Source organism: Podarcis filfolensis (assembly GCF_964270895.1).
Source record: "Podarcis filfolensis genome assembly, chromosome: 3".
NCBI classification, from domain to species: Eukaryota; Metazoa; Chordata; class Lepidosauria; order Squamata; family Lacertidae; genus Podarcis; species Podarcis filfolensis.
Window position 1 is genome coordinate 41,132,493 of NC_139606.1, and position 19,320 is coordinate 41,151,812.

The following is a 19,320-nucleotide window of genomic DNA, read 5'->3' on the forward strand; positions in this document are numbered from 1 at the left end:
TTCATCTCCTTGAACGTGGAACTCCCAAAACAAGGCGTCCTGTAAATATTGATTCTAGGGAGTGAGAGATGTTACTGACAAACACACACTCCTGTGGGTAGGAGTGACAGTAAAAATCATGAAAACCGCCTGCCATACACACAGGCGTACAGTGGTACCTCAGTTTACGAACAGTCCTGTTTACAAACTATTAGGTTTACGAACTCCACAAAACCGGAAGTAGTGTCCTAGTTTGCGAATTTTATCTTGGACTACGAATGGAAGCCGAACAGTGAAAGGGCACCGGTGGAGGGAGGCCTCATTAGGGAAAGCGCGCCTCAGTTTAAGAACGGTTTTGGTTTAAGAACGGACTTCCGGAACGGATTAAGTTCGTAAACCGAGGTACCACTGTATATGTAAACGATGGTACTACTAGAACTCTGTGACACCAGCCTGCCATGATTTATCTGTACAGAAGATTTTTAAAACTCAAAAGTTTACATAAGCTGAAATGAATTCTTGGAGATGTGACCTGTGCTACTTTATAGTTCGTACATGAGGTCACTTCGTGAAGAGAAATTGCGTCAGTCAGGCTTCAGAACTATAATGATTTTGTACTTTAGGGTGCAGAGATAGACAGTTACACCTGTTAAGTAATTCCACTTCCTTGCTTCCTAAATACCATTGAACAGCTGGCGGTGGAAGAATGCTAAAAGGATAGCCTATTATGAGTGCATCCAAAAGTGTGTGTGTGTGTGTGTGTGTATATATATATTTTATATATATATATATATATATATATATATATATATATATATATATAATGTTACATAATGTCTACATTCACATGAACAAAGGCAAACAATTGGGTACTTCTCTAGAAGAGCTGTTGTAGGGCATGGTATCTACATATAGTACTTCAGTGCAGAAAAATGACCCCAGTGATTTCTGCTATAAATTATGCTGATGGCCTATTATCTTCATTGGTTTGCTAGTTTATTGTGAGTCTCAGTACTGACCCCTATGTGATATAACTATGCTGTGCACAAGGCTTGACTACTTCTGTGTATGGCTAGGTGAGAACATTAGGGGTGGAGACATTTCATTATTCCAAATACCTGCTTTATCTGTTTCTTATATTTCAATAAGAAACAGAAATAGCTCATTTCAATTCTGTACAATATTTTTCCCAGTATTTTTTCTAGTTGATAATAATAGGTTTTACAATCTGGTTTTCCATAAGGTCCCAGAGTGGAGTATATACATTTTAATGTTACAATTAAAATAATTCGATAAAATTTCAATTGAAACAGTGCAAAACCAGTTCAAACCAGCAACATCCAAATATTACAGTACCGCAGAGGGGAATTTGCACTATGTATTATTCAGTCATCCCCCATTCCCCATCTTAAGCTGTTACTGAAAAGTACAGTGATTAAAAAACATAATCCTATCCATGTTTACTCAGATGTAATCCTATTTAATTAATTGTAGCTTACTCCAATGTAAGTGGGGTTAGGATTGCAACCTTAGTATGTAGGCAAAGGTATTGAACAAAACTGAGCCCCCCAAAGATTATTCATGGTGAATGTGTCTTAAAATTTCATTATTCAGCTTTTGGATTAAATAGCAGAAGCAGAATAGCAGAAGCTATTTAATGTACAAGAAAGACAATTAACTATTGATGAGTGATGAACATTTCATACTTTAGGTGTTTCATTTGACCTTATGAAGTGCTCAACTACAATCAATAGCACAGAAAGTGATAGCTAACAAGAAATCTTAACCCTTATTGCATGGACCCTTTATGAAGTTATAGGTAGTGAAATGAACTGTGAATAGCTGAAGGCACTGGGATCATGGAAAATCTTGTAGATTGGAAATATATCATGCTGTCTCTGTGGATTGGAACCCAATATTTCAGGTATTTGGTATTTAACCATTGTCTTGTTTAACTTATTGGTCTCTTTGCACAGGCCAGACACAGAAAATGAACCTTTTCCAGTCCATTACAAGTGCCTTGGATAATGCCTTGTCGAAAGATCCAACAGCAGGTATAGTTTTATATCTAAAATTATGTCTGTGGAGGTTCTTTTGTTAGAAGCCCTTTTTATTGAATACACACTCTTAAACTAAAACTGAATTAAGGTAAAACTTGTATGTAAATACGAATTAATTTGAGATTTATGTAGCACAAGAACATAGTAGAATTCTAAAAAAATCAAGCAGTGACTTTGATCTGTTAGAAACTATTCAGAACCACGATATGGTAATAAGTTTGATAGAACCAGCCATAATCTCACAAAGTAAGCAATAGGCCTGGTGGTAGCTATACATCCTGCTACTGTGCAGCCAGAGTTTTGATTATATTGAATAATATAATGCAAAGTATGCAAAGGGTCAGGTTGAACTTGAGATTCCTTTTAATTACTAATCATTATTAACTAAGAATCATTTTGTATTCTTGAGCAATTATTTACTTAATTCCTTGTTGTACACTTGCAGTAATATTTGGTGAAGATGTATCCTTTGGGGGAGTCTTTAGGTGCACTCTTGGCTTGAGAGACAAATATGGTGAGTTTACAACTTATATGATTCATTTGCCAGATCGTTGTTTCTCTTCCTGTTCACATTAACTATTATATCACATATATATATATATATATATATATATATATATAATATTATATATATAGAGAGAGAGGTTATATGTTTGATTCCACTTGAGAAATTGTTATTTCCTTCTTGTAAAGGTGATCAGAGCAGCCAATGCAGGCAACTATTTCCAAAGTTTAAAAATGGGCTAACAGCACAGTCCTATAATGTCTATTTAGAAGTAAGCCTGGTGGAGGTAAGAAGGATTTACTTCTAGGAAAGTGGGTCCTGTATAGAATTACAGCCTAGTTCACCTTGGTTTTGAAGGTTAATAAAACTGAATGATTTTTAGGCCCTTTGACAGTTATGCAGGATGTGCAGAACTATTAATATTCTGCGCCAAGGAATCCCTTATTTAGCATTTTAAAACATAGCAAATTTTCATTTAATGTTAAGCTTTGTTAGAACAGTGCATTCATTTGTGTTAGATTGTGCTTCTGACATGAGATGGTTTTATTTGGGGTCTGTGGTATACGCTGATAGAGCTCAGCAATTCAATTTGCCCAACAAGGGGGAAAGATTGCATTTGCAAGGAACAACATTCTACATGTTGATATATCAAGAACAACTATAACATTTTGCAAATGAAACAAGTAGGCTAAGATTTGTTATTAATGACGTCTGACGTGGGGTGGTTTTTTTATGTTGTGGTATGTGGGGAAACAGAGATCTGCACACTTCTGTTTTAAACTGGCTTTAGATCTACCAGTGAAATGCACTGTGTGGGAAACTTACTCTGGTTGCTGCTAGTGAGAACATGGCTAGTAGTGTGCATTCCACTGCACTTTTGGCAGGGGCTTCTGGGACAGCACAACTCCTTCCACACTGGTAGAGCCCAGTGGAACCTCTCCCAATCCTAACCCCTGCCAGCAACATGGATTAGTGGTTAGGGTTGCTCTGATCACAAATATATTGCAACTGCAACATTAATAAACAGTTACTAGTGTAGGTGTTACTTTCCTTACCCTTACACAAGTTTCTTTGTCTGCATATTAGTAGTATATATTGTAACAATGGCCCCTTTTAACAGTAGGTATATTTGTAGCTATGCTTGCATAAAGCTAAAGTGATTCATATGGTAACATTTCATAAATATATCAAACTATGTTTTTAGGTGTCCACTTACACATGATACATTAAATGTTTATAGATAAGTAAATTTAGCTTGGGTGTGATAAGAAACCACACCAAATAAAATATTGAACATATTTCAAAACAAACAAAAGTTACTGGAGAAAAGCTCTGTGGCTTCAGACTTTCCCATCATTGTTCTCTGACATCACTACTACTGACAGTAGCTTTTAGTAAAAAAAGTTATTGTCACTTTGTAGGCTCCTGAATTCCACTAAGTAGCTTGTACTCTGAGAAGTATCTTTTGCATCTGCGCATCTACCCTATATTCTTATTTTAAAAGGTTTATTAAGAGAAACTCTTTTTGTAGGTAAAGACAGAGTGTTCAATACTCCTTTATGCGAACAAGGAATTGTAGGATTTGGCATTGGAGTTGCAGTAACTGGTGCTACAGCCATTGCAGAAATTCAGTTTGCTGACTATATCTACCCTGCCTTTGATCAGGTTGGTGCATAATCTAAGATGCTGAAAATAAGAATAACAGTTTATTGTTATTTTTCCTTAAAGTAATGAAAAGCTGAACAGAAATGGGATTGGACATGAGGGAGGCTGAAGCAGAATGTCAATATGACTGCACTAGGTGGGGATGCTGATAAGGTTTTGGCACTTTGCATGTTACATGAAGCACCAAAATTGTATGTGTGAATGCAGTGGTGCCTGTGCTTGCTCTTCATCCTTCTAACATGCAAGAAGAAGAAGAAAATTTACAGCTCTCCTGTGGGCAGATAGTACGCTTGTATCTCTTTAGAGGGGAAATGTATGAGTCCCCTTGCAGACATTTCAAAAAGTGGTGGAAAGTAGAGGTGTGAATGCAATTTTGGTGCTACTTCTTGCTGCTGCTTGTAATGTGAGGCAGCCCTCAGTGAAAAAGTATTGGAGCTAGGCTAAAAACTGAACATTTGTATTTAGCTTTGACTTCGGCTGTTGCATACTTGATAAAATGTACTTTGTCACAGAAATAATAAAGAGCAACACATAAGGGTAATTTGTAGGAATCAGATACTAGAAATCTGTGTTACATGTGTAGCTGGCTCAAGGAAGTGTGTTGCAAAGCAAAGAAAATGATGTAAAAATTTATTAGCATTTGGTTTTAAGATTTGGGGTGTCTGTTCCTGCTTAATATTGTACAATGGAACATGAACGATCAAAATGCATAGTATGTGTGTGCCTGAGTACATTCAAGATTAATTAAATAAATGTATCTTCCCCTCAGATTGTTAATGAGGCGGCAAAGTATCGGTATCGCTCTGGAAATCTCTTTGATTGTGGAAGCCTCACTATAAGAGCCCCTTGGGGTTGTGTGGGTCATGGTGCATTATATCACTCTCAAAGCCCTGAAGCCTTTTTTGCTCATTGTCCAGGACTAAAGGTATGGTAATTGGATAAATGGATTTTATTATAATTGGTGTGGATTTACCATTACAGTTAACTATTCCTCATGGGAGGCTCTCTGTGACTTAAGCAATTGCCATGTTACCTTGTGAATGAATCTGGTGATGTTTGCAGATGGACTCTGTAGATTCCCTTTTTTGTTAACATGTTTTGACATGTTAACTAATTTTTCACATGGTTCCTTTATGTATAAGGATCACTACTAATGTGGTAGCAGAGTACTGTGAGGACTTCACCACCCCAAAATTAAATGCTAAAATTAAATTAAAACCAAACATTTGAATTGAGCTTGAGTCTTCATTGAAGAACGAAGTGCTACGCTATCAAATATGCATTAAAAAGTTGCACCTCACAGTCAGTGGACTTGTGTATTGCAGTTATTGCTGGAATGTATCACTTCAGTCTGAAAGTAGGGGATCACTTCTTTGTATGATTAAGCTGTTTATACTTCACACAAAAACGAGCATGGTTTAGAGAAGAACTTATGAAATCTCTTGGGAAATCTTTAGGAACTATCAGCTGGGAACCTTTTGCCAGCATGGCTACTTGAGTAGAGTCCCTTTATTACTCTCAGGTTTGAAGAGTGATGATTAGAGCTGCCTTTAATAAACTCGTAACAGATCAAATACCAGTGTACTTGAATCAAACAGAATTGTCAGAAGACAGTTATACTGTCAGTCGAATGGTATTGCTTTTGAACAAGTGCCACAATCAGAATTTCAGTTGATATTTAGGGCAGACTGCATTGGCCTGAGTTTAGCTTCTGATGTGCCTTAGTGTTTTGCCCTCAATTTATTGGGGCAAGTAGCAGATAAAGTGTATAGGTACAGCAGTGTCACTGGATAATATTTTCAGGATTATATTCAAGCCTGTTCTAAAAGCAATGCAAGATAGCATACAGTGATGTTTCAGTACTGTGCTTCTGAGGCTCTTTTTGTAAGTTTGTTCAATCTTGGTTTGTTCCACTGTAGTTTGTGCCACACCAGTTTTAATTGCTACTGAAGCAAGCCAGTTTAAAATGTAGCTTGAGCCATTAGTCTTCTTTGAAGAAAACCATAGAGAGACTGTTTGTGTTGTTGATTTGTATATACCTGATAACTACTCTGAACTCTGACCAGATGTAGATTTTTTTATTCTATAATGTGCTCATATTTCAGAAAAAAATGCATTGAATGCAGTGGTCACAGTAGAGAACTGTAGGCTCTTTCAGGTATTTCTGAGCTAGTTTTGATGATTGAATAATGGTAGTTATTAAACTTTGAATAGAAATAGTAGTATAAGAAGGTGATAGGTATGCTACGTTGCTTCTGTAATTAGCCTCTTAATAAGCGAAGTATTTTGTTTTGTAGATTTTCTTATTCTATCTTTTTTCCAGGTTGTTGTTCCAAGAGGTCCTGTAGAAGCCAAAGGACTATTGCTATCATGCATAGAAGATAAAAACCCTTGTATATTCTTTGAACCTAAAATACTGTACAGAGCAGCAGGTAAAGGCTTTTATGCACAACATAAAAATAAGTGAATGAAGATGATGTTTTGTATAGGCATATAAGGAAGCATGGTCTATTTGAGCAGCCAGCTTAAATTACTCATTTCCTTATTTCGTTTATCGAACATTTGCTTGGATATGAAGAAATAGATTATTTAAAGCATACTCCTGTGTGTTTATTCATATGAAAGAATACTACTAATAATGTCCCACTGTGTTGAGTTCTGATGGTGGTGGTGCACAGATAGTTTGCTATTGTTTGTTTAAGATCTTTGAAAGAAAGATTTCCTGCCTGACAACTATGGATTTGCCTCCCTTATTAATAGGCTGAAGGTTGCCTGACCAGCTGGAAGGTAGCCTTTTATTAATGACTGAAGAATGAAATAGGACTATTTCACTGTTAAGGGTATTTTGCTATAATAATGGCCCAGGGTATCTGTTTAAAGAGGTTTAAGTTGGCCATAGTAGTTTGAGCTTGTTTCAAACTTTATGAAATAGGATTATTTTCACTAATCATATTTAAGATTAGATTTCTCATTCAGCTATATCTGCAATTAATGGAAACATTCAATTTCTTTATCACAGCTGTCTTAGAAGAAGTGAGGTGGACAGTGAGCATAAGCTGCAACTTGCTGTGGCTCATCCTTATAACTCTAAACTATGGCTTAGCATTATATGTGAACTGGGCCTGTATCTGTTAAAGCGTTTGCTCGAGTGCTGAATCAATGTTCTCTTATTTATCAAAGGAACAATTCATTTAGTACAAACAGTCAAGAAAGAACTTGGGTCTTAATATATGTATCATGTGGGAGGAGGCTCTCAATTTTCAGTTAGGCTAGAAATGGAGGTTTTGGGCTATTATCAAGGCAGACTATTCAGGTGTGATCCAGCTTCTTGCCCTGCATACATACACCTTTGGCTTTAGGTAGTCTTCCTGCTAGCATTTTTTTTTAATGTTTGTTTTTACTCTAGTTTAATGCACCATCAAATCTAATGCTCCATGGAATCTAATGTGCACCTCCATTTTCAGAACCTTGAAACCCCAAAAAGTATTTGCTAGCAAATGTAAATGTGCCATCAAATCTAATGCGCGCCTTAATTTTCACACTGTAATTTGGCCAAAAAAGGTGAGCATTAGATTTGAGTAAATACAGTAATATACAAAAGAGTTGAATTTTTCACGTTTTCATGGGAAAAATAGTACATATTTCCTGTTGTTGAAAATATTGATGTGCCAAAAATAAGAGAGAGAAGGAAATAAGCTGTTTGTCTTTTTATTAGGTGCATAATTTATAATATTGGTGAAAAAATACACTTTTGTACCTTTAAACAAGGTTTTTAGTTTAATTTTTAGCAAGACTTGTCAGTGTGCATTGTCTTGTAAAGATATTGATGCAGGAGGAAGCAATGCAAAGTACTATGGTGAATACAGAAGTCAGTTATTTTAATAATAGCAACATTTTAAAACTGCTTTATTCAAAATATAAGAATTGTTTTAAACAAAACATAAATTTTACATAGTGTTTGGTTTGTTTATTTTTAAACTATATTTGCTAGTGAATCAAGAGCACATAGTGGTAATTCATAGGAAACAATGAGTCACCTTGACATTATCAGGTTTAAGTATCTTGTGGAGAGAGTATTCTTATGGCTTATGACCTTTTCAGTTTCATTTAATTCTATCATATATGACATGAGTGGTGCAGAAATGATTTGCATCAGTGGTTGTTATAGTGACATGGCAGGTAAGATGGGAAAAACTAGCTTGTTTTTAATCAGCGTTTAAAATGCCCTGTCACAAAGATGTGTTTTTCTATTGCAATTAATTGTAAATAAAATCAAACACTAGCACTGCCAAATGCATGACTTCGGATTTATGAATATTCATAGAATGTTAGTTGGAGGAAGCTTTGCAGGTGAGAAATAATCATGCTAATAACAATTAACAATAATAAAAAGGAGCCCAGGGCAGTAAAGAACAAAGCTGCAAAACAATACAATTAAAAATAAAATAAAAACATAATCTAAAGCACCTGAAAACCTTTTTTTTTAATAAAGCAGTCTTGTATCCTCACAGCTAATAATTACAAGTTTGATGTGGACAACATCTTTCAGTTATAAAATGCTTGAGTGAACAGGAACATTTTGAACTTTCTCTTGAATGTTAATAATGAAGGAGATAGGCACACATCACCGAGGAGGGCATTCTGCAACCGGAAGCTGCCATTAGTTCTGTGCAAAGGGTGATTAACTTAACAGTGCTGGGTTGAAAGGGACATTAAATGCTAATTAACTTGTCATTTCTGATATATCAACACAAGTTACTCACTCCATAGCTGCAGGATGTTCGTAAGGGGTTTCTGACTAAACATGACATAGAGCCAGGCGACTAATGTGTCACTAGTGGGGAATGGGGGCAGTGTTTCCCAGGAAATGCAAATTTAGAATTAATCCAGTTACTGGTGGAAGATGTTTGCCAGAGGATGTCCTCAGAGCCAAACAAGAGCATATGCTTGCCTTAGATATGGCAAAGGTTCTGAGGGCTAATGAGGCTTGTGGTCTATTAAAATAAGCCATTCCTTGCACAGGTACTGCACAGTTATTTTCGTGGGAGAAGATTTGGCTTAAACCACAGTTTTTTCTGATTCCTTTGCCATGGCACTGCACTCATACCTCAGAGTAAAGCTAACATAGTCACATCATTCCAGGGCTTGTGCAAAGTTCCAGCTGAGCCAAGCATTTTGGTAATGCTAGATAACTGGTTCCATTGATTTTTATTGTTAATAAAGTTCTAATTTCCAGCTGAAATTAGACCTCATGTTACAATATCTATTTAAAAATCACAGGATTGTCATTATGCAAACTTTGGCCTTTGCAGTGGGAGACTTGGGTTCCAACAATTATAGCTACATGAAATTAATTGGATGGCTTTTGGTGAATCATACACTCTCAACCTAGCTTACCTAAGACCAGAGATTCTCAAAATTTCTAGCTCCGGGGTCTTCTTGAGATGGCTGAAAGTAACTGAAGCCCACAAGTCACAGTATGGTGGCAGATGGAGGCAGAGTGTTGCATAAACCCGAAATTACTGATATCATTTTCTATACGCTTCTGTCTAACCCATATTTGAAAACTATTATATCCTGTACCACAATGTTTTTCTTATGACAACGAGCACCACAGCCCAGCTCTCCTCAAGCTAAGTAATGAATATTTGCTTTGGAGGTATTGTGACCAGTGGTGGAGCTTCAGGCTCCAGCATCAGGGAACGGAGAGTAGGCGGGGGCGGGGCGCCCAGCGCGGGTGGAGGAGGCCAGCCGTGATGGCACCCTGCCGGGATCGCGCTGCCGGGGCCGGTGCGCTCTCCCCCCAACTCCTCTTCCTCCACCAGTGATTGTGACTCAGCCCACCCTTTTTAGGCAGAATATGCTGATCCAAAATGATGAAGAAAAAATAATAAACAAACAAGCAAGCAAGCAAGCAAGCAAGCAAGCAAGCAAGCAAGCAAGCAAGCAATTTCCCCACTTTTACCCTGAGTGCTTCTTACATTTAGGCATTTCCTGTAAATCCTTCTCCCATTCTCCTTTCATACTTGTACCATTCTGCTCCCCACCTTCAAATTGCTGGTTTCTGGAAGTAAGCATAGATTATGCTGTATTGAACTTGTTTGTAGATCTTGACATCACAACAACAATTTGTGGTCATGGGGAAGGGGACGTACGCAGGCCTGGGACTTGCTGTGGCTTGTTCACGTGATGTCTGCATGTGGCAACTATCTACAAACTTATTAACTTATCTCTGCAGTCATGTGGCTTAGAAATTTGCTTCTTCTGTTGTTAAATGAAAGTACAGACACTTAGGAAACTGAATTCTGTGGTCATTCTGGAATTTTCTGAAATCCCACGAAGGTAGAGCCTACATGATGGTAACAGAATTTATGATTTAATCAGTGTACTTATCCCTTCAAGGAAAAGAAGCTGGTACAGCCAATTTAGAGCAGGTGATAACTTGTGGTTGCAGGACTATAGCATTTCAGAGTTGCTGCCAAATATGAAGTTTTGAAGAAGCAGTGTGTAAAAAGGCCTCATTGTCCAAAGGGAAAAATACTTCTGCAGCTTTAATAGAAGCATACAAGGAAAGATTGACAATTATTTTCAGAATAATTTACTATATAGCTGTGTGTTATTCTGTGGGTTGCTAGAGTGACTAGAATTACACCTGGAAACTATAATTGAAAATGCCCAGGCTGGAATAATTACTTCACTAGTATTATATAACTAAGAGCAGATGTCATTGTTAGTGGGAAAATAGTGTGAAAGAGCATTTACATCTAAAATTACCAGCATTCACATATGAGCACTGATATATTTAGGCTCTCTTTTGATTTCTTTGGTCTTTCACTGTATTGAGTTAAGCTAATGAGGTAAATGGGAATCATTTAAAGCTAGAGAAAGTAGCTTATTTTATTTTAGCAGAAGGTTTGGCTGAGAATGGTCAATAATATCGAATGACGCAACATATTTCAATGAAAATGTGAATGTCACAGACTGCTGGCTGTTCTTTGCAGCAATAGAAAGCCGCTGCTGAGGACTGGGGGGCCCTTGGAATGGATGTGATTTGGCAGGAGGCTGCAGACGGGGAGTTGGGCATTGGGAGAAATAGCCATTTGGATCCAAGCCTGTATCTTTCAGTGCAATTCCCAATCCATAGCTGTTCCTTAGAAATTACAGTGTTGCTATTGTGGAATTAACCTGTAAATAAACTACAAATGAAAACATACAACAATGTGTTGTTTTTGTTTTTGCTTCTGATAATTGTTTCAAATTGTTAAAAGAATGGATACTGGTACTGGAAATTTTGTTGTTGAGCAATTCATGTTTTTTGGTAGAGAGTCATATAGCAGCATTAACCTAGTGGCTCATTACGTGATGAGTTTTGTTAAGTCTTGTTTTCTAAACTTTTAATATACCATGTACAGTATCAGGCAAGCAGAGACCTCCCTTTGCTATTGGGGGTGCCTTGCCACTGTGCAGCCTGTATCTCCTGGAACTTCTTGCAGCCTCAGCCTCACCTGTTCAGTTTACATTCTTGGGTGCTTTGTAATATGCACCTGCTATTAATTAATTAATTTCAAAAGATTTATATATTGCTTGATTGTAATGAAACCTCAAAGTGGTTATGTAACTCGGGTCATTGAATCTTGACTATGGGAAAACAGTTTTCTTTCGTACTCCCAAGGTATGTTCAACTAACACAAAACCATGAGTAACACAATGCAAATTTTAAATCATTAGCGTTCAGCATGTAACTGTTTAGCAGCTGGAGAATCTAACCTACATTGCTTTGCATTTATTCAGTGGAGCAAGTCCCTGTGGAGCCATACTACATTCCACTCTCTCAAGCAGAAGTCCTTCAGAATGGAAGTGATGTTACACTGGTGGCCTGGGGTACGCAGGCAAGTAAGACTCTGATGGATTTTTAAAGAGAAATTATGCTATATTATCTCCTGGAAAAATGTTCTTTGAAATGCCCTCCAGATGAAGTGGACTACAACTCCCATGATCCCTGGCCATTGGCTATGCAGACTAGGGATCACAGTAATCTAGTACATGTCATCCAGACTTAATGGCACATTCCTAACTCCCACCCCTTGCCAGTGGGGCTTGGTGAAGCCCCTGCCACATCCGCAGCCCTGCTGCTCATTTGAGGGACAGCAGAAATTGGGAGTAGGGAGAAGGAAGACAGGATGATTGGGCCCAATGCTGTTGTGTGATGGCTGTGGGACCAGCCTTGAATGCCCTGTTTTAGGCCTTTTCGTTGGCTCCTGTCCATGTGTTCAGTGACTGGTAGGTTGAGCCAGGAGAGCTGGGTGGTGCAATGCCTCCACCTAATCCAACTCCTCCCTTTTCCCAGCATAAGGTGGATTTGGATTACTCTGTGTGGAGGTTCCAATGGAAGCAGTGTGAAAAGTTCATCATGACTTAAGTCCCATTTATTTCAGTGGGATCTTAGGGCAGCTAACTATGGCTCCAATCCACAGTCTTTTGACTGTGAAACTTAAATACTTCAGTGCATTGTGGAAACCTTTAAATTAAACACATATAGCATCAATTCTGTTTTTATTTTATTTAGCTGTCATGCTAAGATAAGTGCAGTATGCATGTTGTGAAATATTCAAAAGCACTCTCTAAGTGTTGCTGAAATGAAATTTCAGTAGCCTGCATATCTAATATACTATTGCATGTTTTCACCCAATATTTAGGTTCATGTTATTAAAGAGGTAGCGGTTATGGCTCAAGAAAAGCTTGGTGTGTCCTGTGAAGTAATTGATCTGAAGACTATTCTGCCTTGGGATGCAGAGACTATATGCAAGGTAGGTACATATGTCACATTAGCGTATTCAAGCATTTCAGTTATTTTCTCATATCGTAGGTCTTTGTGGAATGACCACCACTAGAGGCCTCTATTAGTTCAAGTTAAAACTGAGTTTTGGCGCTGTTTTACTGACTACTATACTGTGAAGACAGAATTTCAGCTTGTTCCAAAATAATTTTGAAAGTCTACTCTATACTGTTCAGTCATATGAGATTGTGTAAAATATTGTGGTACGTTAGCTTCTTAGGTAGAGACGGGTAGTCAGAAGGCTACCTGGAAAACATGATGGTTAAAATCAGGGGAATGGTACCTGTATTAACAGTACTGACTTGAAGAGAAATCTGTAATCTATTTTCTGAAATATATTATGTGTATTTTTTCTTTATAATTTTTAAAAGAGCTTTTTTCTTCTTTAGAACTTTTAGAATAACTGGCTAATAATGGGGCGTGTTGGGGGAGGGGTACTGCCTCTGGTGGGGGACATGTTATGCTCCTTCTGGGGTAGTTTGTCCACTTTTGGTCCCCACCCTGCACTTGTGCTTCCTAGAAGTGGCAGCATGCGACAGTGTGCACACCCTGGGGAAAAACTTTGATTGGCCTGCTAGACCGGGTAAAGGTAGGTGATGGGCTTAGTTTTAAAATGCATCCTTATCTTGTCATTCATTCCTTCTGAATCTCTGAACATTTGGAGAATGAGTGTGACCTTGTCAAATGTGGGACACCCTCTCCCTCATTCCTGTGATGAGTAAAGTTTCATTTATTGATTATATTTTACTTTAAAATGTGTGTGTTGCCTCTCCAAATGCTTGAGAACGCATAAAAAGAAAATATTTAATAAAAATTATTTCAAGATACGACAATGAAATGCAGTATCAGGAGCTTTGGGTTGGTGCAGCATAGAAGCAGAGAAGGATAGCTTTGTCTCCTTCACTTCCAGCTTTTCTGTCTTGTTTGCCCAAGTACAGGACTGTTTATTTCTGCTACTAATTGCCGGACCCTTCTCCAGCTGCTGCTATGCACTTCTAAAGAGTAATTAAACATGTGTTTTTTCTTTTTAAAATACTTTTGTACTGCACACATATTACACATTTCTCAAGTGAGGAATGTTGACAACAGCAGCTGCATGTGCCCTAGTTGTCAGTAAATAATTAAATTCTCATCATTAATTTTGCTAATTCAGATGGTTTCTCATGCATTTTTTTTTGTTATTTTCCCCATTTAAAGCTTCCTCTTTCCACATTGGTAGATTCCTCTTTTTGTAAATGTTCTTGAGTCCCTGTAACAGGTAAAATCAGGACCACCTGCTTTAATGGCACCACAATTAAACTCAAGATTCCTAATGACATTTTGGGAAATTTGAAGAGAGAACTTAGTGAAATTTGGACTTTTGTACTAGGAACCAAGAATGTTCTAGCAAAATAAGGCGTGATATCCTGCAGCAACATACAAGAAGGTCTACAAAGCAATGAAAACGGAGCACAAAGAATGCAATTTTAAAATAAAATGTCAGCCGTTGCTAATCAGGTTCTCTTCAGATATCTTGGGCCATAACTCCAATGTTAACTGCAAGATTGCACCAGATTTAATTACTTGAAAAGACTGTCCTCCATGCCTCGCAAGCGCTTGACAGCCCTGTGCTGTGCGGAATTGGAGAACAGTCAGTGGTGGAACTCTAACACGCAACGTTATTTGAACTCTTATTATTTCCATAAACTAGAGGAGATTATATCCACAGACAAACGCCAATTAAGGGATTGGTGCCAAGTGATCAAATCCTCTAAATCAGGCATTTGCAACTCAGAAGAAATTGTGATCTGCTCCCAGTATAAAAAAACTGGCAGTGATCTACCCATTGTGATTGGAGGGAGGAGGAGAGTGGGTGTATTGGCCAGAGTTGTTGAGCTTTTTGGGGGAAGGAATGCACAGAGTATTTTAGCTTCCCCCCATAATTTTGTACACAATAACAATCCCGGGATCTACCAGGATCAGCCAGGGATTAGACATCCCTGCTCTAAATGCTCTCCTTGGTTTCTCCTAAAAACAGTCCATTTTAGAGCCAGTTACCTGTCAAATCTCTGGCCAGCCTCGCTTAGATTCACTTTTCCTGAACTACGTTTTCAAGCTATACACTCCGCTGTCCTAAACGGACAATATAACAGGGTACTATTCGAAGACAGACTCTGTATATGTGGGCAACCGCAGATGGAAGACGTCTTGCAATATTTTCTATATTGCCCACTATACATTGGACTGAGGAGGCAATTTATCACCTTACCATCTGTACAGGAAAAATGTCTCTTCCCAGCAGAGAAGATCCTATGACTTCTTGGCGATGTAAACTCTTCGGTGACTCATAAAATTTGCTTTGGCGGCCAAAAAGATCACAATGAAGACCCTGGACAATATAGCAGTGAACTGTAAGGGAGATGCAAATATCTAAATAGAGACATTTATTTGTGGTGCGACACCTCTTTTGCTTGTATTTATTTTTGATTCAGATTTGTCCTGGCCAATGGCTAGTACAATAAAGTTATTTGGATTGGATTGGACTACAACTCCCATCAATCTAGGTAACATAGCCAATGATTGGGGATGATGGAAGGCTGATATATGTGATAGGAAGTGCCAGAAAGCAGTATATTTCTGCCATGTGTGCACAGCAGAATTAATGTGTATGTCTCACATTAGATATCATGCTGCAATCTATACCAAGTTTCCAGGCAGTAAGCCCCACTGAATTTAATAGGATTGAACTGTTAATGCAGGGCATATTGTCTTGATGAATGGCCCTCATAGAGCCAAGCAATTCTCTAGAAATCACTTGGGTTTGAATGTAGGACTGTTAAGGGTTATCTTTTTGTATTCAGCATCTAAAGAATTTTGGCTTGCATTTAAACTAATGATATCACGTTAGTGCTTTGTATTTGGAGGCAGTCCTTTCAGTTTATGTATAGCTGTGCCATACATCCCCTCCTCCCCAACTAATTCTTGATACAGGGTAGATTTATCTTGTAGCTTCCTGCATCACAGGGGGCTGCGCAAGATGAGCATCAGGGTCCCTTCCAACTCGACAATTCTATCATTCTATCACTGAGCTGGAACACAGCATGCAGTTAATAGATACAGCTTTTATGGTAGTTTGATAAACCCAGCAAAATCTGTGGAGTTTCTGTGAAAACTTTTGTGGCTTTCTGAGGAAATCCCAGCCCTATACCTGCTGCTGTCATGTTCCTTAATCACGAACGAATAAGGCAACAAGAATGTCAGTTCTTGGCTGCAAAGAGATCATTTGCTTCTGAACTAGTAAAATGTTGGACACTCGTAACTGTGATAACTGCAGTCTTTTAAAAAAGTAATTTGGAACTTTTAACTTGTTCATTGATTTACTGGTGTTAATAGAAAATTAAGACTGATCCATTGCATGGATGAATCTGCAGGGTTTTTCACTCTGTATTGCATTAAATTATTGTAGCAATTACTGTTGTTACATTTCTTATAGAATTTTAACTGTTGCTGGATAAACTTTGGATATTTTAGAGCAACAATTTAGCTTTTAGGAATATTTCTGCAAGTATGCTTATTAAAACATGAAATTGCATGTTCTATTTATACTATGCATCTGAAAGATCATTGTTTTAAATTATTTTATCTTTGCAGTCGGTGGCAAAGACTGGACGGTTGCTGATTAGCCATGAAGCCCCTATTACAGGAGGTTTTGCGTCAGAAATTAGTTCAACGGTTCAGGTAATCTGTTTTTAAGTACCAGAAGATTATTTTCTAGAAGGATATTTATAGTGTTAAGAATGACATACTCAAAAATATAATTAAGATGTTACAGTTCTCTTGTGCATGTTAATTTTCCATCATTTTGGGAGTTGAGTGCTGCCTTGTGGTTGAAGGGAGAATTGTTGTACAAACAGGGAAATCTCAGTGTTCCAAGCCATCAGTCTCGTTGTGGTTGCATCTCAGTACTATGCTTCTTTGTTGGCTTTCAGGCTTGTGTTTTCTGCTTTACTTCATTTGTGTCTTCTATAGTGCCCATGTATCTCCTTGAGTCCTCTAGTTTTCCTTTGTCTTTATCAAAGACAAATTTTTATGGAATTTTGCTTGAGGATTAATTTTGTAGTGGTTGTAGCGAAACAGTAACATAGGTACACTTACAACTAAGTGGTGACTAGTAAATCTCTAGAACTGTCATGTATAGTACAGCTAAACATTTGGAAGAAATGGGCACTGATGTGTGAAAATGGGGTTCTCTTGAGTCTTGACTTGTTATGGGTATACAGGGAAGTTTAGAAGTTTCAGAAAGCAGAAGAAAGACTGTGCCACACACTGTGTTTTTCACAGCTGATTTTATTTTACAGTGGTGATTATGTTGTTACTTAAGTTTATCCTTTTCAAAACTCAAGATAAAACTTGCCTATCCTGAAAAATTCTGATTTTGTTCATATTTGAAAATAGAGTATATTATTTAAACAGAGCAATTTATGACAGCTTGTTTTGAAAATATTGGTTTCATGATTCTTTTCATATAAACTGGAAACCCATTGTTTACATAGCCATTTTCATTTGGTACAGAGTTTAATGCCCTTGAATTTCTACTCTCTATTACTTTATTCATCCCCCCCTTTCAGTAATTTTTATATATGCATTTTATTAAACAATGACAACTGCAAAAGTGGGCAAAAGCTTTATAATTGGATATAAAAGCCTTTCTCCCCCTTCCTTTGTTGTCATTGTCATTTTTCATAAATTCCATATGTAAAATCAGATTTTCTGTCATGTGATTTATGAAATATATTGTAGGAGAACGTTAGTTTAGGCACACAAAATATTCAGCTTTATTAATTTCTAACACATATTCACTTCACAGTGAATGTATTTTTTAAAGTGTTTGACACATCTGTATCATGAAAAGAAAGCAAAAATCCAACACCCCCCCAATCAATATTTTGCTGGATGAAATGCATAGTAGGAATGCCAAAAATTTCAGGATTGGAGTTGGCTTTTACTTTTGCACATGGAAGTAATAAAACTTAAATAAAGGGAGTCCAATTGCAGTAGAAAAATTCTATTTTCATATCATTCATCCTAACTGTGTGGCTAGAAGAAACTGAATAACAATATGCAGGTTACCATAAGAGTAGTAGCATGCATCACTTGGGGGGTACTTCTGGATCTGTTACTGTCGCTTGAGGCTCAAGTGTCCTTGATTCCACAGACTTCCTTCTATAATTTGCACCCCTGTCTGGACAGGAACAGCCTAACTTCTGTTGTCTACACTCTGGCAACTCTAGGCTAAATTACTGCAATGCATTAACACATGTGGCTGGGTGCCTTTGAAGACTGTTCAGAAACTACAGCTGGTCCTGAATTCAGCGGCCAGATTGTTGACTGGTGCAAGGTGGTCTGACAATATAAACCCAATTCTGCCATAACTGCACTGGCCACCAGTTGGTTTTCAGTCTTAATTCAAAGTGCTGGTTTTGACCTATGCTGTTCAGGATCCTAATAACTCAAGACTGTCTCTCCTCACATGAACCAACACAAAACTTGTGCTCATCATCCAAGGCCCTTCATCCTGTGCCTCCTCTGAGGGAGGTTCAGAGGATGTCAGCATACCTTTACAGTGGTGGCTCCCTGCTTATGAAACTCTTTCTCCAGGGAGGCAATCCTGGCATCATCATTTCTTACTTTTAGGCACCAGACCTTTGTTTTTTAATTTATCTGATGTCTCCCTCAGTAGGCGAGATACTTTAGTTCTGCCTTTTAATTTTTCCTCTGTTTTTAATATATGTAAGTTAAATAATAATCATTACTATTAATAATTTTGCCTCTTATGGCAGTGTACACACACAACAGCATGGTGTCAGCATGGATCTTAAATAAAAGAGAGAGTCACATTGTAATCCCGGGCATGTTAACTTTAAGTCATGCTGATTTCAGCAGAGCTTGCTCCTAGAAAAGTAGGTATAGATTGAAGCCTGAGTTATCAAACTTATCTTTTGCATTGATGTAATCCTGAAGGAAGATTTAAAATCTTTTAATGCATATCTTAGCGTTTAATGAAGATGGTGTATGGATTGCCTGCTAGTGGTGACTTATTCCTGGAACTATAAATGTAGTTTTATTTAAATAGACTTTGTTCTGTTAAAATGAAAATGGAACAGAGATGAATTACACCTGCCACACTGATGCTCATCTTTAATTTTGAGAGCCATAAGTTCTGTGTATAGTGAATTGAGCTCCAGGAATTTCCAGCAGGAACCAATAGTATGATTTGTGAAAAACTATTGAGCCTA

General features: G+C 37.7%; 1 protein-coding gene across 3 annotated transcripts in view; it reads left to right on the forward strand.

The window, feature by feature from the left end:
- Positions 1-19,320, forward strand: part of BCKDHB (branched chain keto acid dehydrogenase E1 subunit beta) — a 38,817-nt gene that overhangs the window by 905 nt on the left and 18,592 nt on the right. For all 3 annotated transcript variants that reach the window (XR_014546792.1, XM_083608149.1, XM_083608150.1), the window contains exons 2-9: positions 1,956-2,033; positions 2,485-2,553; positions 4,076-4,209; positions 4,979-5,134; positions 6,533-6,641; positions 12,001-12,098; positions 12,906-13,016; positions 16,676-16,762. Coding sequence is in view for 2 of the 3 variants with exons in the window: in XM_083608149.1 (XP_083464275.1) it covers positions 1,956-2,033; positions 2,485-2,553; positions 4,076-4,209; positions 4,979-5,134; positions 6,533-6,641; positions 12,001-12,098; positions 12,906-13,016; positions 16,676-16,762 (842 nt within the window). In the remaining variant the exon portion in view is untranslated. The remainder of the gene's footprint in view (positions 1-1,955; positions 2,034-2,484; positions 2,554-4,075; positions 4,210-4,978; positions 5,135-6,532; positions 6,642-12,000; positions 12,099-12,905; positions 13,017-16,675; positions 16,763-19,320) is intronic.